General features: G+C 45.8%; 1 protein-coding gene across 1 annotated transcript in view; it reads left to right on the top strand.

The window, feature by feature from the left end:
* The window catches only part of LRP5 (LDL receptor related protein 5), a 238361-nt gene that overhangs the window by 11045 nt on the left and 200018 nt on the right, over positions 1-27298 (top strand). The window contains exons 4-5 of the mRNA XM_075162880.1: positions 10906-11144; positions 15740-15856. Coding sequence (XP_075018981.1) covers positions 10988-11144; positions 15740-15856 — 274 coding nt within the window. The 5' untranslated portion in view covers positions 10906-10987. The remainder of the gene's footprint in view (positions 1-10905; positions 11145-15739; positions 15857-27298) is intronic.

Here is a 27298-nt window from a genome sequence, read left to right as displayed (position 1 = left end):
ACCTGAATATCTGCACTCTGCCTTCTAAAGTCCTCATGGTTACTGACATTAGGGTAATAATCTATGTACTTCCTGCTGATGAAAAGGTGTCTGATCAGTGTCGTCAGGCTTAGAGCTGTGTTTTCAGGTTATCTCATGCTTTTGCTAAACACGTAAATGTTCTGTAGCCAAGAACAGGTTGTGCAAATGTTTCGTTGATGGTAACTAAAGCTTATTGCTAGCTTTAGGTGCAGGCTAACCATGCTAGATAACGAGACACGCAACTGGTCACAGCTTCTAGTCTCAGAGGTACTGTCAGAGTGTCCTGGCTGGAGCTGATCCCTCCATGAAGTGGAGCGTGCCAAGTCTTTTGTTCATTAAAAGCAAATGCACCTTTTTTTAGTACCCTGACAGGTTTTGTAAGACTTAATCCTTGCTAGATTGAGATTTGCTAAGGCCTAAAGACAGATTTCTGTGTAAAAGGCCAAAGTACCTCTTTTAAAGCTGTGCCTCAGACTTTGTGGTTTTTTTAAAAAAAAAAAAAAAAATTAAACTTTGGAATTATAGAGGAGAGCTGGAGGAGCTGAGGGTTGTTGCCCAACATCCAGTGGAAATGTTCTTTCTTTTTCTTCTTTGTTTATGTTTGAAAGTTGGTGGCTTCATACTGCTGAAGCCTGATGCCCACCGGTTGTTAACGAAGAAGGTAAAAACCTGGCATCAGTTGCAGTCTTCCTTCGTATGCCTTGCCAGGGCACCTTGTGCCCAGCCATGCTTTAAGGCTAGGGGAACTAACATTCTCTGCCTCTAATTTTTGGCCTTTTGGAAGTGAGCATTGGCATTAGATTTACCAGAAACAACTTGGGAAGTTGATCTTCTAGCTTCTTACTGAGATGGCCATAGCCTTCCACAAAGGACCCTTCTCCCTCAAGATCCTGAGAAGATGCTGGTTCTCCACTAAACTGACCCAGAATAGAGAGGGAACCTGAAGAGAAGAGGAGACAGCTGGTCCTCTGACCCATGCAGTCACTTAAGATAGCTCTGGAGTTTCCTCTGATCTCCTTTGGAATCTTTCAGGTTTCTGGATGATTTTAAGAAGCAAGTACGCTTCCTGGTGGTTGACAGTTATGCCAGAGCATGCATTGTGTCACTCTGGGGTTCCTGTCCTTCCGTACGGATGACTCTGCTGCTTATGGGGCATTCTTGGTTTACTACAAATTGCAGCTTCAAGGAAAGCAGAATTGGTGCCAGTTCACCTTGTGTACCTGGCTCTAAACTGATGCAGTTTGCTGGTGTGGTTTACTGCTGCTTCGTGAGGAGTTGAACAGTGTCCAACAGGAGCAAGAGCAGCTGGGGGGGGAGGTGAGTGGGAAGCTCCTACAACCAGCCGATGGGACTCTCCAGCCTGCAAGTCGGACTTGTTTGTCTAACGCCTAGGTCTGAGGATCCTAAACTTGCTTTAAAGGATGAGGCAGAAGAAGTGTTGTACCTCGGTGCTGGCCACTGGGTCCTCGCTCGTCTGCATTTATAGCCTTTTCTCATTCCAGGCTTGCGGATACTCCTGCCGCAAACTGGATTGGGAGCAAAAGGTGGGCTTCGGTAGGCAGGACGCGCATGTTCATTCAAGTGTGAAATATTTAATTCTTGGCATGTCTTTTGCATTGTATCTGATTTCATTCAGTCACAGCCTGTTCCACCTGTTGATTCCTGACCTGTAATGGTGTTCTGCTGCGGCCTGATGGTAGCTTTGTACTGGACAGGTTTGTGTTGGATTTCGTTGGAGCCGAAGTCTTCAAAACACCATTCAGCGTATCGAAGCAGCGCTAACAGTTAGTACTTGTAGTGTGGCTTTCACATGTTTGTCCTTATCCTTGTTTTTGTTGTCTGTGCTTGGACAACCTCCCCCAGGCAGTCTCTTGACCTAGATAATTAGCGTACGCTGAGCTCATCTTTGGAACAGGGTGGGCTGATCTTGTTGGCATTTTGGCTTTTCTAGTTCACTGTTCCCCTCGTTACAGGATCAGAGCATCTTTGGCATAAAATCAGTAGCCAGAAGTTTCTAATGGGTTCAGTCTGTGCTTCTGCTTTTAGGTCACAACTCTGGAGGAGTAAGAATAACCTCTTGCTTTTGTTTCAAGTTCAAGGGCTACAAGTTGAGAGAGAGGTTTCAACTTTGTTTTTTCCATATTCTGTTGCTGTACTGCTGAGCAAAAACTGAAGACTGAGATAAGCCCGGAGGCATCCAAGAGTGCTTCAGAAATTATCTGTATTCGGACCCCATCTGTCCAGCAAAATAGAGAACACGAGAGAGATTATGGGAAAACAGGCAGTTTTTCACTTCCGTGTCTCTGGTATAAGTTAAACTGATGTTTGTGGTAGTTGTAATCTCTCTTGGTGAGCTACTCTGCTGACTGACTGTAGGTGTCCATGGTATTCAGGTAACCCTATGGAATAGTTTTGGAGTCCTCATTAGCACGTCAGCAGCAGACAGATGGATAGACAGACCTTCCAGAGCGAGCTCAGAAAGGATCAGAAGAACCTGCTACTGCCCGTGCAGTTCCTCTTCCGTGAATGAGGGGCTCTTTGTGCAAAGACATTTGTACTGGAAAAGCTTTGAGGAGCTCAAACCAAGCTTCGTTTACGTAGACTTATTAATCAGTTAGCATCAGGACTCAAAACTTAAATGAGTTCCTCTGAAACTGAAGAGAGGGAACCTAGGACGAGGTGGGAGAGCACAGCTGTGCCCTGGTGCTGTGTGGGAGACAAGAGACACGAGCTGGGCTGAAGCACTTCTGCAGACGCTGCCTTGGCAGCCATGGACATCCATGAGAGGAAGGAGAGGGAGGGGTGTTTTTCCTCTAGGTTCTGACGACCTATAGGTTTAAATGCAGGTTGATGCGTGACTTGAAGACTTACTGGCTATGAAGAACCTGCCACAGGGAGGGCCAGCAAGGATGAGGAGGGCTGCTGTTGCATTTGATTCTCTCTTTGTCTGGAAAAAATAGACTTGGCTAAGCTTCCCCACCCACCCTGCCCTGTAATTTCCACATCTTTCAAGCTGTCAAAATCACAAAGCGGGGAGGCATGTGCCAGCAACCTTCATTTGGTATTGCTATATGTGTCTTCCTGGCTTCGAGAGTTTGGGAAGGATCTTTTGGTTTGTGCTAACATATATATGGTGAAAAGCTCCCCGGTATCATATTGCGTTGTGATAAGCTGGAATGTCTTTTTGCTGCATCTCACCTGACAGACCTTCCATATACAGCTACCTTTGTTTTTTAACCAGAGTTGTTGGCTTGAAAAGAAGAAACCTCCTATAATCTAGGAGGTTCAGGTTGTCTTGCTTGCGAAGATAACCGGAGGTGGAGGCACGTATCTTTCGGGTTGTGTTTTTTTTTTTTTTAATTTTTTTTGATTCTCCGTATTTCAGGACATGCACAAAGATCCTACTTCCTTGCAGAAAGAAGAAATAGCCAAAAATGCTTTCCTTCCTTGCAGTTCTTTTAGCACTGAGCAGAAGTTCCCCTTCAGTTGTTGCACTGGGACCATGTTTTGGCTGTTTCCAGGCTGTCTGAACTTTCTTCTCCATTTCCGCGCTCTCCACAGTATTGCCTGATGCTTTTGTAACATAGGGTGCCATCGCTGCTCTGCATAACCCTGCTGAAAACCATGCACAGGCTTAAATTCCTGAGCGAACTTACAGAACCTCGTGTTCTGGCTGGAGACGTGTCCTCCTTTTCTACACGCCTAAAATTAGTATTACAGCTACCTGAACCTATGGAGGAGCATAATGATTTCTCAAAAATATCTGGAGTGAAAGATAGCATTGAAACTATCAACTTCAGTGAAATTTAACTTGACCTGTATTGCCAGGAAATTGCTGACTGTGGTAAAATTCTGCAGGGCAGGAGGTGGGTGGGTGAGCAGACTTCAACTTTTGGCAGTTTTATTTGCTCCAAAAGTAACACTTGGTTAATTGTACCTTCAGGCTGAAGTCGCTGCTTGTTTAAGTCTCCGTTAGCTCCAGAATTGGCAGTTTTGAATTTAATAGCAACTCAGACACAATTTATTCCTGCGCATGTACGCTGTGCTGGTTCTAGCTTCTAATGCCATCTCTCAGCACCCGTGCTGCAGAGTACCTGCTTCTGCAGGCGCTAGAGGAACCAAAATCGTGAGCTTGCCTTTTACCCTTCTTGATCTCCTTTGCTCTGTATTAGCTCGATGGCTGCAGAGTTCATGTGGAAGCCCACTGGGATGGTTCCTTTGAGGGTCTTGTTGAAAGCTGTTTAATTTGAAACACGTGGTGTGAAACGCCCTGCATATGATCTCCTGTTCCCATGAGATAACAGCATGTCTGAAAATTTGCTAGCTGCTTCGGGTGCGGATCAGACCAGGGAAGGTTGCAGTTGAGCCATAGTGCACATTTTTATTGCTTGGAGGTATTTTTGTTGACAGATTTATTGTCCAGCCACAGCTTTATGCAGTTAGCCTTTGGCAGTTCATTTTTCTTTATATTAAAACTGGATTGTTTCAGATATTCCAAAACAAGCCACATTTTCATAAATGAAATAGCTGTCTGGTCATTTTTCACAGGAAAAGTGTCCTGCTGAGTCGTACTTCTCACCATCTGAACTGCAGAACATGGCACTAATATGGATGAGAAAGGATGATGGATGGGTGATGCTGGTTTCGGGGTTTTAGGCTTGAACATTTATTTTCTCAGAGGCAAAGTGTGATGGCCATGAAGCCTCAATGGTGCCAGCATGGGCTGTCCTCGTTAGTGGGGTAACAAATGCATAAGCTGTGGGGAACCAAGGCACAGAAAGATGGAGATGGGTAAAGCTGTTAATATCCAAAACAAAACTAACCAAAAAAACCCACCCACAAGACCCACTGCAGCTAAATGTGAGAAAGATTGTGAATCCGTAGCCCTGCATCACTTCCATAGGAAGCTGGAAGAGGGGAAGGAGCCTGAGCTGGGGTTGTGTCACTGTCAGACATGGGCTCTAACCGCTAAAACCTCCTTCTCTCTGGGTTCCTGGTAGGGAAAGGAAGATTGAGCAAGTTGCTGAAAATCTGGAACCTGAAGGATACAGCACTTCAGTATCTGTATGAATGAGGTCTGCTGTTCAGAGCCTGCAATTAGCCCACCAAGGAATGGCTTTCCATTCCTTCTGTGGGCACGTGGTGGTGTTGACCTTGCCGAGACGCTCTTCCTCCTGAGCTTTGCGCAGCCTTGGCGCTGCGTAGCATAGCGTGCCTTCGTCAGCGTGGAGCCTGCAGTGCTTTATGCTGCTGAAAGTTTCATGTGTCAGCCAAGTCCAAGTGTGATCCCAGAGCTTCTCAGCAAAACTTGGCATTCCACCTCTTTGAAAGGTGTTTGTTCTATTCACGCAGAGCCTTTTGAAAGTCCTGATCTATTATGTTTGGCCATTTATGAGCAGAAGAATGGATTTTCTTGCAGAGAGTATTATGTGGCAGCTGGAGAAATACTTTAGCAGCTGCAAACTTCTTTTAAAAAGCACCATTTCCACACCAGTCTTCCAGAGGATGCAGCAGCCTTCTCAGAGGCTGTCTGCTCAGTGATACTGGATTATTCCTTGCTCTCTGGCTTAACATCTCCCATCTAAGTTGGTCAAATGTGAATCTAGAGGGTGCGTTGGGTGCGCTGAGCAAGGATGCTGCCTCTGTTCTTTTGACTTCATCGTTTGCGGCTCTTGGCATCTTTTGGCTCGTTCCCTGAAGCTTGTAGCTGCTGCTGCAGGCATCGCAGTCACCTTTCCTGTGGGGTTGTGTCGTGCAGATTGATGGGACGTTCCGCCATAGATGGGGCTACACTACAAACTGAAGGAGCTGGTTCGTATTTAGGGGAGGAGAAGATGTATAACTTTATGGCTGCCTAATTAAAATGTTTTTGCATATTGGGCTGTTGTTCCTAACAGATTCCAGTGTGATGCAGTCTGCGTGGACTTTTTGGCTTTGCCAGGATTTTTTTTTTTTTAATCTCTTTTTTTGTGGACATGTATCAGGAGAAACATCAGAAAAGGCAGCAGCAGACCAAACCGATCCATCCAAAACCCTATTCTGCCTGCTGACGTGGAGGGATGTACCAGCTCTTTCGTAACACGTGGCCAGCTGTGTGGTGTTACGCTCAGAAGAAGTTGTGTGGTAGGAGAAGAAATATAAGTGATGTGAGCTGGCAATGTTTCTTCTCGGAATCACGTTTCGGAGCATGTGTAACTTGCGTCCTACTGTTGCAGCAGATCAGCCTGAAGTGCTCTGCTGGCCTCATGTCAGCCCCAGGTGTTTATCAGATCCAGCTTGTTGGTCACCATCCTAGCCTGGCTGATGTATCCATGAGATAAGTCTCAGTGATATCTAGGCATATTTTCCTTCAAAACTCCTTCTAAAAGTATGGAACTGTGCACACCTCAGTCACCCTCCCAGAGGAGCATTTTGTTAATACTGGAAATGGTGGGGGCATGGAGAGCCTCTATTGGGGCAGCAAATGGACCTTTGACCATTGTATCCTGTTTTTTCTAAGTGGCAACGTTTAACGCTGTGCAGGTGTCTTGGGAAGGCAAAGGAACTGTGTCCAGACCAGGGACCTAGTAATGCATTTCCTCCCCCGTCATCTCTTACGCTTCTCTGTTCACAACCTCTTCAGTTCGTCCTTCATTGCTGATAGCACGTGACGTTTTGTAGAAACAGCTTTGTAACTTGTCATTAACTTTCTTCGGGAGCCGAAGGAACTTAATGGCTCTAAAGCTGCTGTTCAGAGAATGATGTAACTTCATCTGGTCATGCTCAGCTGATGGTGGGTCAGCCTCGTGTGCCTTGGTGCTGCCCCTTCTGTCTCCAGACCTATCCACATGTGCAACTTCAGCCTCGGAGATAAGCTTGGGAAGCCAAATGCTTCTCAAGATTGCAGCACAGATTCCCTGCCTCCTGCGTTCTAGCCTTGATTCACAAAACGAGATGTGCTTGTCTTCCCTTAGCGAAACCTGGTTTAATTCGGTTTTTCTAAAGAGTGAAATATAGCACTTGTTTTGAGACCTGACAACACATGCAGTGTTTAGCAGCAATTGCAAGTTGAAAACAGGCCTTATGTCTTCTCAGTTTGATGGGAGAGTAACATCGTTGTCTGCAAAAATATTCCATCCTTGTTTTCCCTGCTTTTTTGTTATCCTGAGGATAGAAGATTTCTTTGCAGCTCTTTGACCTTATTTCATGCCTAGTCCATGCATGCTTGTAAGTATGAATTTTGGGGCAGTGTCTGCTGGCTCTTTGATGACAGCTCAAAGGAGCATGTGTTGCCCTAAATTATTTGCTTTGCTCACTTTGTTCCTGTGATCTCTAACACGCACACTCCCTCTTTCCATGGTTTTTTTTTCTCTAGTTCTACATCTCTCCCCTTGCCTTGGTGCAGTCCCTGCATGCACCTTGCAGCTGCTTAACCAGGAGCAACTGAGGCTGGCCGGGAGGGCATGGAGGCAAGGGGTTTCTATTCCAAAGGCTTCACTCTGCTCTTGCAACATCACCCAATCAATGTTGTTTGAAATAATACCTCGGATTTTTTTTTTTCTTTGCATGAAATTCCTTGGCTCGAGCACAGGGAGATCAGCAAGAAGGGAGGAATGCTTCTGCAACCCAGCAGGCAATGCCCTCTGGAAGTGTGTGTACATTGCAAAGTCATCAGTCATTCAGTTGTTGACTCAAAGTTATTCTGGTTTTCCAGCGTGCTTGTTCCCTGCTGAGTTATAGCCACAGATGGTAAAAGTAAACTTTGCACTTTTCGGAGTGTAGTCCTTTCCCAGATTTATTTGTTGCTGTCTTTTGTGGTTTGGTTTGACTTTTAATTTCCTTGGGGATGCTCTACAGATGGAGAAGGTAGTGCTCAAAGAGTGAATTTTGTCCTGATTTCTCAAAATTACTTCTGATGGGAACAGTAGTGTTCATCTCTTCCTTCATGTTGTCTCTGACAGCAAGAGGATGGTTTCTTCTGGGGAGCAACACGATCTGGAGAAGAAGCTTTAGCTGGTGCTTTTCTGGGATGTAGGTGGGTGGGGTGGGTGCTCAGTGGGGTCTCTGAGTAGAAATGGAGCCATGTGGGACTGGCTAGAAGTGTGATGGGAAGGCAGAAATAAAGCTTATTGCTTGTAATTATAAAAGGCAGTTGTTAAGTCCGCAAAAGTGATCCGCAAGTAATTGCGACTCTTGTTCTGGAGGTATGGGATTGTGCTAAAGTGGAAGAGACAAAAAACCCAACCAAACAGAAAAAACACACAAAACAAAACAAAAAACACCATTAAAAAACCCCACCAAACCCGAAACCCTAGCTGAAGGTTCTGATATTTCATACAGCATCCGAAGCATCAGCTGGACTGCGTTAAGGTACGACTGCATCCGATTATCCCCTCGCTGGACTTGGAAATGAGCTGTTTGCTTGTCTGCTGCGCTCAGTCTGCGTATTGTGTCTGTCTACTTCACACGCTCGCTCCGCAAGTCGTAAAGGGATTTTTATAATTGGCTAAAGAACATTTAAAATTATTTTAAGCTTGTAAGTTTGTATTGAGCGCCTTGGGGGAGGGATTATCAGCTGGCCCCCGAGGAGACCGTGTTTAGTGAGAGGGAAAGGGGAGATGAACCTCTTGTGTCCGAGCTCGGCGTGTCCCCCCGAAACGGTGCTGGCCTAATCCAGAAAGGCTGCCAGCTGCTTTGGAAGAGGTGAGAGGCATTTACTGGGATTTTGCTTTCCTCTGGGGCCGTTGCAGTCGAGTGGGACCCAAGTCAGCTGTGATGGGAAGGACTTCTGGTGCGTTAACGTGGTTGGGGATACAAAGCACCTCTGTGCGTTGGGGGCAGACCGCGGTGTTAATGCAACACTTCTAGACGCTGAGTGTGATCAACGTTTGATCTTACAAATATATGTAGTTCTTGGGTCAGTTGAGATTAATTCAGATTATTTTATTTGTCCTAAAAACCTGAGATTTTAACTATAATAATAATTATAGTATTTATGCATAGATACACTGCTGCTATATCTGCATTTCCAAAATGCAATGGAAGATGTTTATTCTTTGCAGGTTGGCTAGTATAACTACAAAGGTATTAGTAAAGGTAGGAAAAACCCCCCATAATAAGAGAGTGCTCTGTGTTTGTATTCATTGCTGTTATTCTTTACTATTTTCTTTAAAACAGTAAATGCATACATTATTGCACTGCCAATTCATTCTCAGGGTCACTTCTTAGGCTATAAAATAGTGCTTCTTGTAAGCCTTTTACCTTAAAAAGGGACAGCAAACATAAGCTGGACTCTCTTTAAAATGCAAGATTTACCCTTAATGATGTATTTTTTCTTTTTTTTTCTTTGGGTCAGATACTGCTTGCTGAATCTCTGCCTCTGACCTGTGAACTTTACAAAAAGTGCACTCACTTCTGCACAATGTGGTGGGAGTGCAGGTTGGCAAACGGTGCTTTGAGTGTCTTGGGAGGTACCTATAGTGTTTGTGAGGGAACCCAAATCACTCGCTTTGAGTTGAAAGATTTGGAGTTTAAAGCAAACTTCTGCTGTCTGTCAGCAGTAAGGATCTGTCTGCTTGAGGAAAATCTCCTGTGGGCAGAGTATTTCACATCTTCCCTTGCTTTCCCCCTCGCTCCTAGTCTTGTCAACTGGAGTTTTCGATGATTAAACCACAGCATATGCTAAGAGCGACAGCAAGAGCGTGCTAAAGGCTAAGGCAAACTCGTGGAAGTGCCCTGTAGTCCAGAACAGCAGGAGAAGTATTGAAGTTATCTTGGCTGAATAACACAAGTTCGTATTACCAATCCCCCGCTGACAACGCGGGGCTGCTTTCCCGAGCAGCCATCGCCGGCGTACCGTGTTGCGGGGCCGCGGCTGTGCATCGCACAAGTCACCGTGCTGGTTCTTTCCGCTCCCCTTGGAAGAGCAGGCGATGAGCAGAGTCGGCCTGGGCCGTGCACGGCGTGGGAGATGGGAGAGGGACGCTGGGGACGTGGTGCTGGCGGGCAGCCGGCGCAGTCTCTGGTGCGCAGGACTAGATGGGGCTGCTGAGCCGCCTTTCCCCACCAAGGCTTCTACTGTCAGGTCAAACTTAGAAACGTTTCCAGCTGCCAGGTGGGATGACCCAGGCGTGAATTCTGGCTGCAGTGGGAAACCCGCTCACGCAAAACGAGCGTGATGCTGTGCAGACTTACCCGGGGGAAAGGCGCAGAGGCGTGCACGAGCTACGGTCAGCGGTGCCGGTACCCTACAGCCCGCCCTTTCGGGCTCCCTGCTCTCTGCGAGAGCAGAAGACGTAGAAATGCTCCATCGATTTTCAACAGGCAAAATAACTCTTTTTACTAGAATAAAATAAACAGGCAGGAAGGAGGGAACAAGTTCCTTAGGGAACTTGTAGGGTGACTAGGGATGCTGAATTTGAGGCACTGCATTTTAGCATCAAGTTTTGTCCCCATCTTTGACTCTTTGATAGTCCCATGTGGACCTGTATGTTGTGTGTCCTCTGCGAAGCTTGGGGTAGCTGTTTATATTTCAGCCTCTTTCAGGCAGGGTGGTTCTGAGACTGAAACTCTGTTACCTTCTTTAGGGTGTAGAGTAAGGAGGAAAATTTGGAAACGAGTTTCGTGGTATGAAGCATGAGGATGTTGCAATCCGGGAATCAAAGCTAATAAACGTTATCTTGGGCTTTCTTGGAGGAAAAAAAGGCTCTTACTCAGATTCTTAAATAAACAGGCGTGGTTGGGACTGGAGTTGAGAGCTCAGGGCGAAGCTTCTTGCATGGATGGCTGAATCAGGGTCTTCTGCATGTTACTGATGACTGCTGGATGTTCTTCACTCTGCTATTTATACCATTCACACGCTCTTGATATAAATTGATCATTTTCTTTTTCTTTATTTTTTAATAGGTGTATTGCAGTGGATCTGAAAGTGATATAAGAAAGAATTGCTCCTGGGAAGAGAAGCCTCCCTGCGAGGCCAACCCTGAAGATGTGGACGGCCATTTTATTCCTCCTGCTGATTTCCTTCTGTATATGTGAACACAGGTTTTCTGTCCTGAAAGGGGGAGGAGTCCATGTAGTGCGAATAAACAGGCTTACAACTGAAAAGCAGTGCAGGCAGGCTTGTCAAAGCCCAGGAGCTTCAGGTGAGGTTCTTGTCCCTTAGCTGGAATTCCAGCTGGGTTTTCTGTTCCCCAAAGGTCTCCTCTGCTCCCCTGACAACTGTCTTTCTTAATGCCAGTTGTTTACAGGCATTTACAGTTATGGCTTCTCTGTGCAGTCCTGTGGTGCTAAATAACTTCTGGCAGCTTTGGTTAAATTGAATCCAGAACAACCATTTCCCAGGGCCCTTCTAGCTTCCGTAAGAAGCAGCGTGCATGTGCGCTGGGTGTGCATGGTAGCGTGCAAACCGTGTTAGGTCACTTGACTTGAAGAATGATTACTCCATGCTGCCAGATGTTTGCAAGTGAACAGTGCTGTTGGAGACGGCTGCACTGGAATGAGTAGTCTTTGCTTACTGGTATTTATGTGTGATTTTTCTGCCTTAGAAGAAACCCGTTGTATCCTGCAACCAAGCACAGGGTTAAACAAGTCTGGGGAGATGAGAGCCTTCTGCTGTCTACCTCTGAGATGTGTTTAAAAAGCATTAAACTTCTAAATGAGTCTTTCAGAGTTGTCCTTATGAAGGACCCTATCTTATCTAGCCACATGTCAGAGCTTGTAGTACCTACAAACGACCGGTGATGCTGTGGTGAAGATAAGACCTTGGCTCAGGTGGATGAATGTCTGACAATCAGATTGATAGGAACATTATAAAGATGCCTTTTTTTAATGCCCAGTGCTTTCAAACCTTTGTTTTAAACATGAGACATCCCTTCATAGTGGGAAGAAAGCACCTTTATAAACTAAGCGTTTTATTTAGGAGGTAAAATATGAGTGGGTTTGTCTCCCAGGCACCAGAGCTGTGAAAACTTCAGCTTCTGCTTTTTAAGGTGGTGAACCCTAGAGAGATGACACATTCACACTGACTGTGCTGGCACTTGGGGTCTGTAGCACTGCATGTTTGTCTGTTCCACCTGAGAATCTCTAAACACGGTGCACGTGTCACCTTAACCTCCTGATATCTTGGTAAGGGTAGAAAAGGTGCTATCAGCTGCCTCTTCCAGAATAAGGGATTGAGTTAGTCTGTGATCAGGGCTGGGAGATGATCTGAGCGCATGCTTCGCCCCGTTGCTGACTTCAACCGCTTTTTTTATTCCCTTCACCTTGCTCTCCCCTGACGTGTTTTGTACAGAGCAAGCCCGGCTGAATGTTCGCTTTCTTGGGCAGAGGGGGTTGAGCCTCTAGAATTAGGTGACCCATTCCATCTTTAGGAAACCACGCAAAACTGAACCCAAAAGCATAAATCTTTTCAGGTTTTACGTTCTGTATTAAACCCACTGAAGCAATTTAATTCCTTTTTGTTACTTGATGAACAGTCTGTTGCGCTACCTGCTGTCAAGGGAGATGGAAAAGATACAAACACTTGACATAAATGTATAGCCATGTGCAGAGAGATCATCTGGAGAGAAGGACCTGAAATGTCTTTTTTTTTTTTTTTTTTTTTATGATTAGCTTTAGGTTTTAAGATCAGCTTTACTGCTCTCGTTCTCCATTCCCACCTTCCCCAAGTATATTTATTTTTGTGCTTTCTTTCATTACGGACATGAGGCCTGAGGCTTAGATGTCAGAATAGTTACACCTATGTAACTGTCAGTAAAGGAGCAGTGGTTGTTATTTTTTAAGGTATTAATAGTGTTAAGTTGCAGGCCAAGGTTGCGTGGGGAGACGTCTTCATAGCTACATTGCTTGGAGAAGTGGAAAAATAACATTCCTAGCTGGTTAGGCTCTCCTCTGTAGATGTAATTTATACCCCTGCTGACATAACAGCACTAACTTGGAGAAGTAGTGCAACTATCACAAAAAGAACCGCTTTTGCCGGTACGTTGACGTCTCAGATGTGCCCTGCGGAAAAGGGAATGGTTGCTGGTCTAGCTATGCCAGCATCGCCTTCGAATATCCACACCAGAGGCCAGGATACATAGTTAGCAAACTAACAGATCACAAAAGGATTGTGCCGATAGCATGGGACAGTTTGACACTTCAATTACAAGCTAATAAAAGCAGCCAAACTCTCTAGGGCTGACAGCATGGGTAGTAACTCTAGCCTCCATATGTTGTCTAATGCAATGGGTTCAAGTCTCCAGATGCTGCCAGGGTAAGTGATATACGTGGTGGAGAAAGTGCCCATCTTAGCAAAGATCTGGCAATCCAGGATTCCCAGATGCCTGGTGAGCATGGTGAACCCGTGTTGGGAGGTAAGATAAGCTCATGCTCTTCCCTTTGCATCCCCAGCCATATTCAGAGCTCTCCCAAGTTTCTTCTATAGTGGCCAGTCTCGGGCTGGAGGGGAACATCTTGGCCATCTGAGCAATCTGGCTCTGAGAACAGAGCCACTTGGCCATACTTCTGGGCTATCTTGCATGCTCTGGGGAGAATAAAGGGAAAATATGACATTGCTGCAAGAGCAAATATTCCTGCTCCCTACTTCCACAATACATCTGCTTACCTGGCTTCTGTTTCCCTTTGGGCATCTGCAATTTCTTTCCAGTAACAGCAGGCTTAAAAATGAAATAAACTGGTTTGGTAGGGCAAGACCTTGGCATCTGCCTACATGGTTTCCTTTCAAAACAGCTCTGAAGAGCTTTTGTTGTCCTTCCACTTTCTTTTTTTTTTTTTTCTTTTTTTTTTTCTGTCCCCTAATGGGAAGTGAGCAAAAAGGAGCCCATCTTGCAGTGGACACATCAGCTGGAGCCTCAGTCTGGAGATGCATCAAAGGGAGTACTAATCAGTCCAGGTCAACAGAGGTATCTGGTTGTCCTGAGGAGCAACAGAGAAGTCATGAGCAGCTGGAAACCATCCTGATGGCAGCAGAAACCAGGGTGCTTTAACCATGCTGTGACCTTGACCTTTCTGGACTGACCAACTTAAATATGTAGCCAATGCAAGATATGCTGCTGACTTTTGTTTTCCCCTTCCCAAGAAGTGAGAAATGGCATGATTTACAGCAGTAGATGGTCTGCGTTTCTCCATTAGCGTGGCTCATTGAGCGAGGGACGGGAGGTGGGGTTGGGAATCAGGGCACATCCAAACATGCTTTCATTTCTGAGGAGTGGATTTTAATTTCTTGAAGGGCTGCTGCTGTATCTCCTACTCTGTGTGACTGTTGAAGCTTTTCATTTTATTGCTTTTTAAGTACCATTTTTTAAAGGCTTTGAATGGTTTTAGTCACTTTCTTAACGTTTTATCAAAGTCAGTAAAATTCCACCTTTGCTAGTTTCTTTAGGGCTGTCAAAACAGACTGCAGTTGTTGGTACAGGGATTTGTCCAAGTTCATAAATTTTCCACAGGCCCTTTTAATAACTGTGGTAACGTAAATGTTTTTTTATGAAAAGTTCAAGCTTCCCATAGCCTTAATCCTCAGTGAGGGTAACTCTCTTTGTAGATAAGAGCTTTAAATATAGCCCTATGTGCCACATAGGCACGTTCTTTGCCCTTTCTCACACTTCTAACAAAACACAGAAATTAATTTCTCCTACTATACACTTAAGTTCCCTTTAATCCACTGATGGGTGGTCAGTTGGGCACACATCTGCTTCATCCCAACGCACTGAGCACTGTGTCATCATCTTCTGTGTGTTTTTTTGTTACAGCACGTGTCCCAGACATTAATTGTGTGCTACTGTGATATGACATAAAATCATAGCATAATTTCAGCAGGAAGGGACCTTCTGAAGGTCTCTGGTCCGTACCCGACTTAGATCTGGCTGTTCAAGACCTGATGGAGAGCGTACCACCCCTCTGGCCCCCAGCCCAGTCTTTGAGTGCCCTCGTGGTGGAAACTAATTTTTTCCCTTGATGTTGAGTTGGGATTTCCTGTAAATCATCTGCTTCAGCCCCTCAGACGTCTAGTAGTCTCCCGTGGACTCGCTCCAGGGTGTCAGTACTGCTCCTGTACGCTGGAGAGCCCAAAACTGGGCGCAGTGTTTGAGATGTCCCCTCAGCGCCGGTCAGAGGAGGCTCACTCCTTCCCTCACAGCTTGGTTATGTGTACGTGGACGTGCCCAGAAAGAAGCTAGTGAGTTCGAAGGGATGCCAGGAGAGAGAGTTCCTGCTGTGATGAGTTTATTTAGCTTGTGTTGGGATTTGACTTACTAAAAGACGATTTCTGTGATGGCTCCCATGGCTAATGGTATCACTGTTCAGCAAATGAAGAGTAGATTTCTGTGTAACTCCAAGAACGGAGATGAGAGCTGTCTCCCGTGGGTGAGGAGATGGGTGTCTTCCCAGTTTTGGCTCACTTTTTTTTTTTTCCCCTCATTAAGACATCTAGGTGAATGCTAGCATTTAGATGGGTCCTGTAGTGCACTCCCTTTGTCTGGGTGGGTGAACTGCTGCGGTTAGGAGATGTTGGTGCCAGAAGACAAGCAGGTAGGTAGGCTGCAGCTGCTATATTGATTTCACTGGCTTTCCAGTTACTTTCACTGGCTTTCCAGTTACTTTCACTAAGGCTGAGTCAGGACCCTCTAACGCCAGACCTTCCAGCCATTGGTTTGGGTTTCTTTTAATTCCTTAATTACATCCATGAAGCAGCGTGTTCAGTACGCTGTGCGTAACAGCCCACGTTCTCTGCTGTTTTCAGGTAACAGCCACTGTAACTGGTCTGTGCCCTACCGGAATCGCTGCATCCTCCTGCAGTGTCACCAGCTGAGTGTGTGCCAGAATGCTGGAGAACAAGACATCAAAGATCTGCTTGGAGGTAACGCCACGCTCCAGGCTCCTGCTGGATCCAGGATCCTGGTCCTTTTGCTTTAAATGCCTGTGCTTAGACCTTGACGGGCTTTCAGCTGAGGGGAACGGGTTGTGAGGTGCCTGCGGGATGATGCTGTAGGTAAAGTCGGTTCACTGGAAAAACTGTTCCACGGGCCTCGAGGGCTCTGGCACTTACATGTGCATGGTGTGTCTCTGTCACTTTTGCAACTGTTTCCGAGTTACAGTTTGTCGCCATGTCGAAGACATCATTCATTCAAGCCATTTGCACTCCACACGCTGTCCTTTGGAAAATAAAGGCATAACAGATGTATTTATATTTTTTAAGAGAAAGGAAAATGTCTTGGCATTGTTTTTTCTGAGATTGCCAGGATTTTGTGCGAGAGGCAGCAGGCTGCTTCTATAATCAGAGCAGCCTTAGCAGCAATTGCTTATTGGTGACTTTCCAGTGCCAGGGTCTTCAATTTTAATTAAGTGACACAATAACAAAACAGAGCTTGTTGGTAGCTGGGGAATCAATCTTCTAAAGTATGTTACAAGAGTTCTCTGCACCCAAATTTAAAAAAAAAAAGAAAGTTTGTTCATGGTTCTTTTGGGTTGGCAAAGGTTTCTCTGCAACGCAGCAACCAGACTTTTGATAAGCAGATGGGATTTATGACACTATAAATCTAGATCACTGGTTGTGAAGGAAATTCTCCTGAAGTATGAAGGTATAAGTGGAAATTTCCAGTCAGTTTTGAGAGGTGAAAATTCTGAATCTAAGCACGAAGGCTTTGTCGATGCTGTGTAACTTTGAAAGCATGAGTCCTCTTCTCAGGAGCTGGCATTTGTAGCGCTGCTGCTGTTGATAATGTGCTTCTGTGTTGTAGCTCTGTACTTCATTACCCTCCTTTTGTGGAATTAATTCCCTGGTTGGGCAAATGCCAGAGGTCTGTGGCAAAAAAACAACAGCAACAACAAAAAAACCCAAAATACCCCCCAAAGGGATTATGTTCAGTAAAGGCAGGGGTCTGAGTTTCCATGTTCTCGCTGATTTCAGGACTGATTTATTCCAGTTGTACTACGTGTACTGCAGAGTACGTGTTCTGGTTTGCATGTTGGGGGTGTGAGGTCAGACTTGAACTTGAGAGTTTTATTCTTATGAAACTCATCAGTTTTGTCTTTTTGAAGAAATTGTCAGTGGGAAAAGGGAAACAGTGCTGTTTCACCACCAAAGCTATCCACAGGAAAAGGAGAGGATGGCAAAGGCACGGGTTGACCGACGCAACGTGGAAAACCCGTTTTTCTCAACTGCTCGGACTCACAAGATGGGGGTTGAGAGTGAAGATGTAACAACAAATGCAAGAAAAACAATTGCAAGCAATGCTACCACCACCACAGCGACCACGACCGCAGCGACCACCACTACTGCCACGGCCGTTACAACAAACGTTATAAACGCAACTGTCCTCACTACAGCTAATGAAACAACTGCCAAAGCCCCAAACGCCCCTGGAGGTTCTGGTCTCCTTGCTGAAGCCACGTCAGCCACTGCCTCCTCTCCCACTGCTTCCACTTCCAGCCACGTCACCAAGCTTGCGACCACTACCGAAAAATCAGGAAATAGTAGCTCTCTCTCAACATTGTCCCCCTCTTCTACTTCTGCTCCCCTCTCTGTCATTTCTGAAGCAGGTACTCAAACGCCTCAAACCCAGCAGTTTAACCCCGCTGCCACCACCACCAGCTCTCCCCGCTCTAGTAGCCCCGCCACGGCTGGAGCTGGCCTGAAGGCACGGAGCAACACACTGACCACTCTCATCCCAGAGGATGCAGGAGCGTCTTCCGCTGCTTCCACTCACGCCATGGCACTCCCCCCCTTGGAGACGTCACGCTCTGCGAATCCAAGGCCTCTCGTTACGTTGCTGTATCGAGATCCAGAGCCAGAAGCAAGTACAGCCACAACATCCTTGAGTAAATCAACTTCTCTTCTGGGCTCTACAAGAGGTGCCACAGTTTTAACCACTGCCTCTACAGCAGAAACTACAACTGGACATGGGATAAAGTCAACATCTCGCATTTTTTCAACAACCACGGCTCCAGCAGATGCACCCAAAACAACAGCTTCGGGCCTTGCAGAAACTCAGGACACGGACAATGAGTATCTTCTCATTGCTGCTGAGCCCCTGACTCAGTACTTGGTGGATAAAAGTTCGCTTCTTGCAGTGCTTTTAGTTGGTACAGTTTTTTTCATAACTGTTATCGTTCTTTTCCTTATGCAGGCCTATGAGAGCTACAAGAAGAAGGATTACACACAGGTGGATTACCTGATCAATGGAATGTATGTGGACTCGGAGATGTGAAAGGGTGGGGATAAAACAGTGGGCAGAGAGATGGAAAGGAGATTGAAAGCCTGCCTGACTTGTTTTTCTTTCCTATTTGCCTATAACACAAACTGAAAGTGCTTCCAAATTTACTTCTGGTGCAATTGAGAAGAAATGCCATGTACTGTATTAAGGAAAAAAAAATATTTTTTATTCAACTGTGCAACAGGTTGCTGTATTTAAAAAAAAAAAAAAGTCATTTTTAAAACTTCCATAATGCACAATAGCTTTGGCCATTATTTTCTCATTGCAAAACAAACCTAACAAGGGGTAAGCCATCATCCTCAGAAAATGCTGTGGCGCTTTTTCAACTGTTTACAGTGCAAGTTCCTTGTGTTTCATTCGTTTCACGTGTGCTCCTCTGAAAACAGAGCAAAGGATGCTCTCACCTTTTGCGAAGTGCTCTGAAATCGCCAGATGAGAAGTGTGGAGTATTGCTGCAACAGGGAACTTTTAATCCAATGTGTGTCATGTTTCAGTATGCTTCTTGCTTGTAAAGAGGTCTGTTTACCAGGCATTGTAAACTCTGTTTACTGCTAACCCAAGATATCTTTTCACTATGGAGTGGATTACTGTGCCTCTGCACTTAAATGATCTTATTTTTGTATTCACTTAATAAATGGGGCCCTGGAAGGGCATATCTTGTTGCGTGTCTGTTTTCATTCCTGTCCCTGCCAGTTCAGAAGCAGGCAAGTGGGCTTCTGGGGCGTAAGCAAATTAGCTCTACTTCAGTACTGCAAGTATGGGGGCTTTGAAGACCTCACTGGCAGCATGGACATGTCATAGAAGATGCTGATCATCTTCCAGGGTGCTGCTGCTGTAATTTCAGAGCAGTGTCCTGCCAGTCTCCCCGGTATGCGGACCCATTCACTGCTTATTATCTTCCATAATAGATAGAGCATAGAGCGTCAGGCTCTGTTTTGGTTTTTGTTTTGCATTTAGGACCAGCTCAGTGTTGCTAGTAATATGGAAACCTTATTGCACGTGCAGTTGCAGCTCATCTCCCAAGATCTGCAGCTGGGAGAGTGAGTAGAAAACACTGGATTTTCGGCAAGTATTCTTCAGTGATCAGTGCATCTTATTTGAATGACACATACATACCAATAGCAAAATACTGGATCAAGGTGCATTGTATTTTTTTTTTAACCAGATTGATAGCTTGTCTCTCACTTCACATTAGTTGGCTCTTCTTTAATCCTGCTTGCATATAATCTTGAGGCTGATAATAAGCAAAACTCAGAATTTGAGCCGTTGGGTTTTGGTTTGGTTATTTATCCAAATTCTTTGGCTCTTTAGAATTTGGAGGGAGTCTTTATCCTGGAAGAGGTTACTTTGTAAACTTCTTGTTCATCATCAAGCTGAAAGTGCTATGAAAACAGCTGCAAATGGCCCAAGCAACAGCAGAGGCAAGGGGTTGTTTGAAAGAAATGAGCGGGAAGTAGTTTCCTGAATCTTACCCAATACAAATTTTGAGGACAAAATTTCAGCAAGTAGAGTATGTTGAAGAAAGGAAAGAGATTGCTTTGGAAGTGAGATGACTTGATTGTCAAGTCAGGTTGCATTTTGCAGTGCTTTCGCATGGACTGCATCTGCAGGCCAGTAGGTTAGAGCATCTCCCAGGGTAAAAGGATAGTGTGGTTTTGGGAGGCTCCCTCCTTGGAGGCCTGAAGTATAACCCACAAAATTCACATGACGTTTCCTGGAGGGGAAGAAAGAGTTTGAGGGACTGAATTTTATTGTATTTTAAGGTTATTTTTAATTGGTTTCTCCTCAGCAGAAGGGAACTGAACCCTGATTTCTGCCATCTTCCAGGAGCCACCTGTGTGCAGTATCTATGCAACAAGGTGCTGGGAACATAGAATCACAGAATCATTAAGGTTGGAAAAGACCTCTAAGATCATCGAGTCCAACCATCAACCCAACACCACCATGCCCACTACACCATGTCCCTAAGCGCCTCATCTACACGTCTTTTAAATACCTCCAGGGATGGGGACTCCACCACTTCCCTGGGCAGCCTGGTCCAAGGCCTGACCACTCTTTCAGTAAAGAAATTTCTCCTAATGTCCAATCTAAACCTCCCTTGGCACAACTTGAGGCCATTTCCTCTCGTCCTATCGCTGTTACTTGGGAGAAGAGACCAACACCCACCTTGCTACAACCTCCTTTCAGGTAGTTGTAGAGCGCGATGAGGTCTCTCCTCAGCCTCCTCTTCTCCAGGCTGAACACCCCCAGTTCCCTCAGCCGCTCCCCATCAGACTTGTGCTCCAGGCCCTTCACCAGCTTCGTTGCCCTCCTCTGGACACGCTCCAGCACCTCCATGTCCTTCTTGGAGTGAGGGGCCCAAAACTGAACACAGGATTCGAGGTGCGGCCTCACCAGTGCCCAGTACAGGGGCACGGTCACCTCCCTGCTCCTGCTGGCCACACCAGTTCTGATACAGGCCAGGATGCCGTTGGCCTCCTTGGCCACCTGGGCACACTGCCGGCTCATGTTCAGCCGCTGTCGACCAGCACCCCAGGTCCTTTTCCTCTGGGCACTTTCCAGCCACTCTTCCCCAAGCCTGCAGCGTTGCCTGGGGTTGTTGTGGCCCAAGTGCAGGACCCGGCACTTGGCCTTGTTGAACCTCATACACTTGGTCCCAGCACAGCTGGGGAGTTGCACCCTGTTACTCTTGGGACTGTTCGCCTCTGAGCACAACTGTTCTGAGCTGTTAGCAGATGTCAGGCAGATGCTGCTCTACAACCACGAAGTCCAGAGACTTATCTTTACATAGGGATCTCAGGTTTCTCCTTAATTGCAGGTGAGTCAGTAACCACAGACCTAAGCATGTGGTCTTCGAGCTCTACTCCAGATACTGAGATAAGAGCTGTCTCCTCGACTCCCCGCCTCCCCGAAGGAAGGAGATGGGTGTTGCCTCAGATTCAGCTCACTTCTTTTTCTCCTCGTTTAGACACCTCGGATAAATGCGTGCATTTCGATAGGGTGAATCCAGGCGATAGTGCTCTTCTTTGTAATTTATGCCTGCCTGTGTAAGTGAATTCCTGTGTAACGGGTCAGTGTTGCAGCTGTTCTGCAAGTGCTCTGCAGTACCTTTTTTTTTTTCTTTTTTTTTAAGCTGCCTGAGCCGTTTCCACAAGGGCAAACTATGATCACTAGACTTGTAATTGCTTATCCTGGAAATGGGGAAATTTTTGGATGAACTTTGCACTAACCATGGCCTTGTTTCTTTTGGTCTCCGTGGATCTCTTCATAGACCCAAAGTTGGACGCCAGATTCTGTGGAGTGGAGTGGAAGCTTATGAAGTTGCATTGGTTTTTATTCTCTTCTTTGAAGAGATATTAGACTCCTGTACTGATTTCTTGGAGGGAGCAGGAAGGGAAGGGAGAGGAAGGGGGCATTCCTTAAAACTCTGAGTTTTCTTTTCTAAAAGCAGATACTTTCTAAGATTGGTTTATTAAAAACAAATAAAACCCTTTGGGGATAATTTAAGTGGGTATGATATAATTACAAGAGTTGGAACTGGGTTACAACTCTATTTACAAGAGTCTTAGGGAGTTTCTCATGGACACAGTGAGAATATTGCAACTACATCATGGCTAAAAGAAACCACCACCATAAAAATCTTTGTGGCTTCTTAACAGGTTCTCACAGGAAGGTGAGTACTCATCAGAAGCTTGTTGCAGTTCCCACAGCCCTGGTATGTTTACATCGAGGTCTCCTCTTCAGACACTGGCACAGCCTGTCTTTTTTGTTCTTATTTGAGTTACTGCACTTCCAGCTGTGAATTACTTTCTCAGCAGAAACTGAGCTTTTTAGTGTAAGGCTGAGCACCACAGCGAGTCTTGTCTCAGTGCATTTCTGCACACAAGGTAGAGATCTTCATGCTTACCATAGGTCATAGAATGGTTTGCATTGGAGGGGACCTTTAAAGATCAGCTAGCCCTCCTGCTGTGGGCAGGGACATCTTCAACCAGATCAGGTTGCTCAGAGCCCCGTCCAACCTGACCTTGAATGTTTCCAGGGATGGGGCATCTACCACCTCTCTGGGCAACCTGTGCCAGGGTTTCACCACCTTCATCGTAAAAAATTTCTTCCTTATATCTGGTCTGGATCTACCCTCTTTTAGTTTAAAACCATTCCCCCTTGTCCTATTGCAGTGGTGCTCAAAGTGCAGTGCCAGCTGGAGAAATGTCAAGTAGGTTTTTCTTTGCATCCCAATGATTTTGTCTCATACTAGCTCAGTTTAGGCATTAAAAAATAAAAATACAGGGCTGGAGCCTGGCTTCTAAAAGTCAAGGTGTGTTTTCTGGCTTGTACATTGAAACCCAATTGTAAAGATTTGGCAGCCTTGCTGTTTCTGTTTTGCATCTAGCTACTCGTGAGCGTTGAAGGAGAGCAGTGGAGCTGTGGAAGGTAGATTGCACGTGCAGTCCTCTAAAGGGCTCCTCTGTAGCAGTGGCTTGATGTGCAAATCCAAAGCAATTAGGATTTCTTCCCTTCTGGCTCTTTTTGTGTTGGAGGTCGCCAGCAGAAAACATTCACTTGGTTGTTTCTACCTCCAACCCATTGTTTCTGTTTGGGCTAAAGACAGCCTCCTAGAATGGCTTCGCTTGTTTTGCTTTTGAGGCAGCAAATGGTGGCAAATCCTTTGCATTTCATGGTGTAGTGTTGCAGTAGTTAATAGCGAGTATGTTAGACGAGGAAATGCAACACCTTTGTAAGTTTGCTTGCAGAATTCACAATATAACAATAGACGGGGTCCTACCAAGTTATCTAGAAGACATCTGCCAAGGGACTGCCAAAAGCAACATTCCGCTGCTGTGAAGCATAGCATATCTGACGCACATTGGGTTTCAACCTGTTGCATGGCCTCTTTCTCAATAAAACACAGGAACATCCTGGAATTAAATTTAGATTAGATTAATTCTAAATGCCACCTCCCTCTTATTTAATTGCCTGTATTAGAAGTATGTTGTTCTAGACAGCAAAGAAAGGAAATAATGGAATATTAAAACATTTAAAGGAATAACAGGAATGAAGAACTTTTCAACTGCAAATGTGATTTGGCAATATGCTATGTAGCGTGCAGAGAATTAGGGAGCATATGCAGAACTCTTAAGCATGACCTTTAAAACAGCTAACGCATGTAGGCAGAAAACACCCAGGGAGCTCTGGAAACAGAGGTATCGTGGAGTTGGTTTCTCCGGATTTGTCCGGTGGCTGCTCATTTCTGGCATCAAAAAAGGAAACCTGAGCCCTGCCTTACTGAGGCATTTCTAAGGGCTTTTTCCACTGCGGGTTCTCTGGTATGCAGTAAAGGCAAGTTCATATTGCAGCATCTCCCCTGACCAGGGCAACTCTAGTCTCCTTTCCGTGGCCTCTAAGGCTCATGAAACTTAATGACCTTTGTTGCGCTTGGCTGAAGTTTGCCCATGGGTTCCAAAGCAAATGCTTTCATCTTGCACAAAGTATGGGCTCGTAAGTTTGTGCTTTTCTAGAAGAAACCAGGCTAAAAAACAGCAAAGCCTGGAGGTGTAATGATTCCTGTCTGCTAGAAGGCCTAAGTAGTTCAGGGTTAGGACTCCGCTTTGACTTTTTGGTCTTGCTGGATAGCTGGTTGTTGTGGGCAAAGCCAGTCTTTGCTCTACAGCATTTTGAGTCGACTTCCTTGTAGTTTCATGTCCTTGGACCTTGACCTTGGACCTTGTCTTTCTGTGCTGCTGCTAGGCTGGATGATGTATTTAGAGCAGTCCTGCCTTGGCTGAGAGATGCCAGCAGGTTGTGCTGCGGGGCAGCTCTTCTGGAGCTTGCCTGCTCAGCCTCCCTCTGGCAGGGAAACCCCAAAGGGTCTGGGAAAAAAAGAGTCTCCGCCTGATCTGGGGCTTCCTGGTTAGCCCTGGGTGATGTTCAACTTGTGCCTTGGCTGGAGTTATGTTTGAATTACGAAGTATGTTTGAAGGAGAGGTCCTTTGCTAGCACGCAGAACTTGCCCAACATCCTGCTGGTCCCAATTAAAAAGACTAAAGCTGTTTGGACGGGATTGTAGAATCTGTTTGAAAAAGCAAACAAATAACTTGTCTTCATGAAAAGTGGCTAAATATTTTAACCCCTTCAAGCTGGAACAGGTGAAACCAATTACACTGGTTTGAGGGTCATGGACTTATGCAAGTGGTTCCTGTTCTTTACTGCATGAGGATGAAATTGTGGAGGCCAAGCTTGTGCGTGTAAACACTGTTAAATCTTCCCACATAACTCTTACAACACTAAGGAATGGAGAAGAAAAGAGGAGGGATTTATTCAGCTTGAAAATGCTGACATTTAGAAGTGACTATTCATGGCTATTTAAAAAAAAAAAAAAAAAGGAAAAAAAAAATTCAAGATTTAACCAAATTCTAGAGTTAGATTAATCATAAACTCTGCTCTAAGCTCTTGCGATTTCAGCCACTGCTGCAGATTAGAAGGTGAGAATTTCCAAAAGTATCTAAACGGGGACATAAAATCCCAGAGTGATGTTGTGATTTCTCCCATGTGCCCCCGCTGCTGTAGGCATGTTTCTGAGCAACCTTGCTCATCCTTGGTCAATGCAGCTAAGCTGAAGTCGGCGGCTGAATAACGTCCGCTGTACCACGGGGCAGAAGTTCCCCACGCTCTGGGGAAACTGAGACACTTTCTAGCACAGCAGGGGAATGGGGAGGTGCACAGTGGCTGCCAGCTAGTCCTGCACCCTGTGGCATCAGGCAATAACAAGAATATCCTTGGTGTGTTGTGGTACCTTGTGTGATCCAGGTGTTGCCAGCAAGCAGGTGAGCCTGTAAAGTGCCAGAAAAGAGAGTTTGCTCGGGGAGGAAGCTTTGCTGGTATCAGTGCACAGGGCAGTACTGTTGGGGAGCAGCTGAAATCCTTGCTGATGACTTTAATCAGGACTAGGTAAAGCCTGTTATGTAGGTATGTGCTAATTGGCTATTCAAGGTGCACAGGGTAAATGGAAGAGGCGTGTGCTCTGCCTGAATGTGCTGTGTACTTCTGACCAGCTCAGTTATGGGGACCTGTTGCTGGTAGAAGGCGCCTCTAAACTGATTCCTCCTGCGTGCATCCTGGTGAATATTCCCAACAGTGGGAGATCTTGTAGCGCTGTGTGCTACAAGCCAATGTCTACAGGTTCCAGGCAGAAAGGCTGTCTGATCTGTAGGATAAAAGCCAGCTCTTCTATCTCGTTCTCCTGTTTGCTGGGTCAAGTGTAGTGCAAGGATGTTGTCAGAGCTGAAGGCAACTTTTTTTTTTTTTCTGATTTATTGATTTTTACGTATTCCTACATGTCTTCAGTATTTAGACTGTGCTTAATATTGGGCTAAAGATCTTCAGAAAAAATGAGCTTCCCTGGAAATGGCACCGTGGAGTGGGTCAGTTTTCACTGGAGCTTTCGCCGAGGCCTGGCCCCCAGCTGGGGTTGAAGTCCCCAGCATCTCGCAGAGGGTCGGGCAGGTTCCTGTGCTCCAGAACTGCCTTGGGAATTTCTGTGGAAAGTTTTGCACTTTCCTTTCTACTTCGGTCTGCAAGGAGACGTAGAGAGACTCTTCTGCAGGAGGGACCAATCTCGTCCCCCAGCAGTTTGTGACACGCAGCGAGCATCCCATTTTGAAGGAAATGGTGAGCCTCATTAACATGGTGTCTGTGCCTCTCCTGGATCACACACAGCCCTGGGGTCTGTTTGTAGCCAAACATAAAGCTTTTTTAAAAGATGATCTCACCAGTTGAAAACCACATGCATGTGAACCAAAGCAGGAAGGGGAGCAGTGGCTGAAAGGGATGGAGGGCTCCACATGGGCAGCAGATGCACATGGCTTGCACTGGGACAACCCGTGTGTTTTTCTTCCAGCTGTGAGCCTTCGTTCTGCCGTCAGCGTGCGCAGGGCTTGGTGGAGTGTCCTTTTCTTTGAATGTTTGCAGTTCCATTAGCCAGCAGGGAATTCTGGAAAATGTTAGTGAGAGCTGTCAGACTGTGTGATGATCTCCCAAGGGAAGGAGTAGCAGCCCTACAGGAGTTCAAAACCCCGCAGGCTAATGTAGCATAGGAAAAATCCTGGGGATGAATGGGTTGACCTGAGAACTCTTCTGTGAAGAGGTAATGAATGATGGAAAAATCAGATGAGCTGGAGAGAACTGTGTACATGCTGAAGGAAAAGAAAGACCAGACATTCCCATGAAGAATAGTCCTTTTTTAACTGGACCGGGCTATTAGTCTTCATGCTTCTGGGTGTACATGATTGCTGGCCAGATGAAAGAGAAATACGCCTCTGCATGCATTTGTACAGAACTGTCTGCAGAGGGAATGAAAAGCCAGAACAGAAGCATTCTTTGAGGTACCTGATGTGAGCGCTGAAGAGATGTTGTTACCCCATTGACTTGAGTTGCTAGCTGAAAATACTGAGCTTTGCTGATCCACGTAGCAGGGTCATGGAGCCAATTTCTGGCCACGGGACCGTGTAAAGGTTTGCTTTGTTACCTTCTCCTCTTCCTAGCTCAGCTTTAAAGCTCTTTTGGATTGCCTCTCGCTAGGGAGGGAGCACTGCAGCGGCAAGGTGAGACTGCCTCATCTCCCTAGCAGGGTGCGTGGATGCCCACTGTGGCTGCCCCTTCCCACCCCACGTGTGCGTTCGTGTGTGCATGTGTTGGTCTAGGAACTGCCGTCCCATGACAGCTTTGAAGTATATATACTTCACCCATTGCCAACACAGATGTCACTGCTCTTTTCAAAGGAAGATGTAAGACCTCTCCTGTAAAAAAAGGCATGTGTGAGATGTCTCTTCCACATCTCTGAATCTGTTTGGCTCCAGCGCTGAAGCGTGAGGTTTAATATTCCTTCATGTCTTGCCATTTCCTGCCAAAATTGACCAGCAAGGTGCCACAGGGAGGCTAATCCTTATTCTGGATTTATTACACCGCAACACCCCCTTTACTACTGCTAATTAAAACTAAACTCCACTTATCATATGACCATGTACCTTTTGCAGGGCTGCCATGTGCTATCTGTTTGTTCTCTCTCCATGGGTTTCCTGGTCATTCCGGTG

Source organism: Calonectris borealis, chromosome 14 (assembly GCF_964195595.1).
Source record: "Calonectris borealis chromosome 14, bCalBor7.hap1.2, whole genome shotgun sequence".
NCBI classification, from domain to species: Eukaryota; Metazoa; Chordata; class Aves; order Procellariiformes; family Procellariidae; genus Calonectris; species Calonectris borealis.
This window is presented reverse-complemented; position numbering and strand designations above follow the sequence as displayed.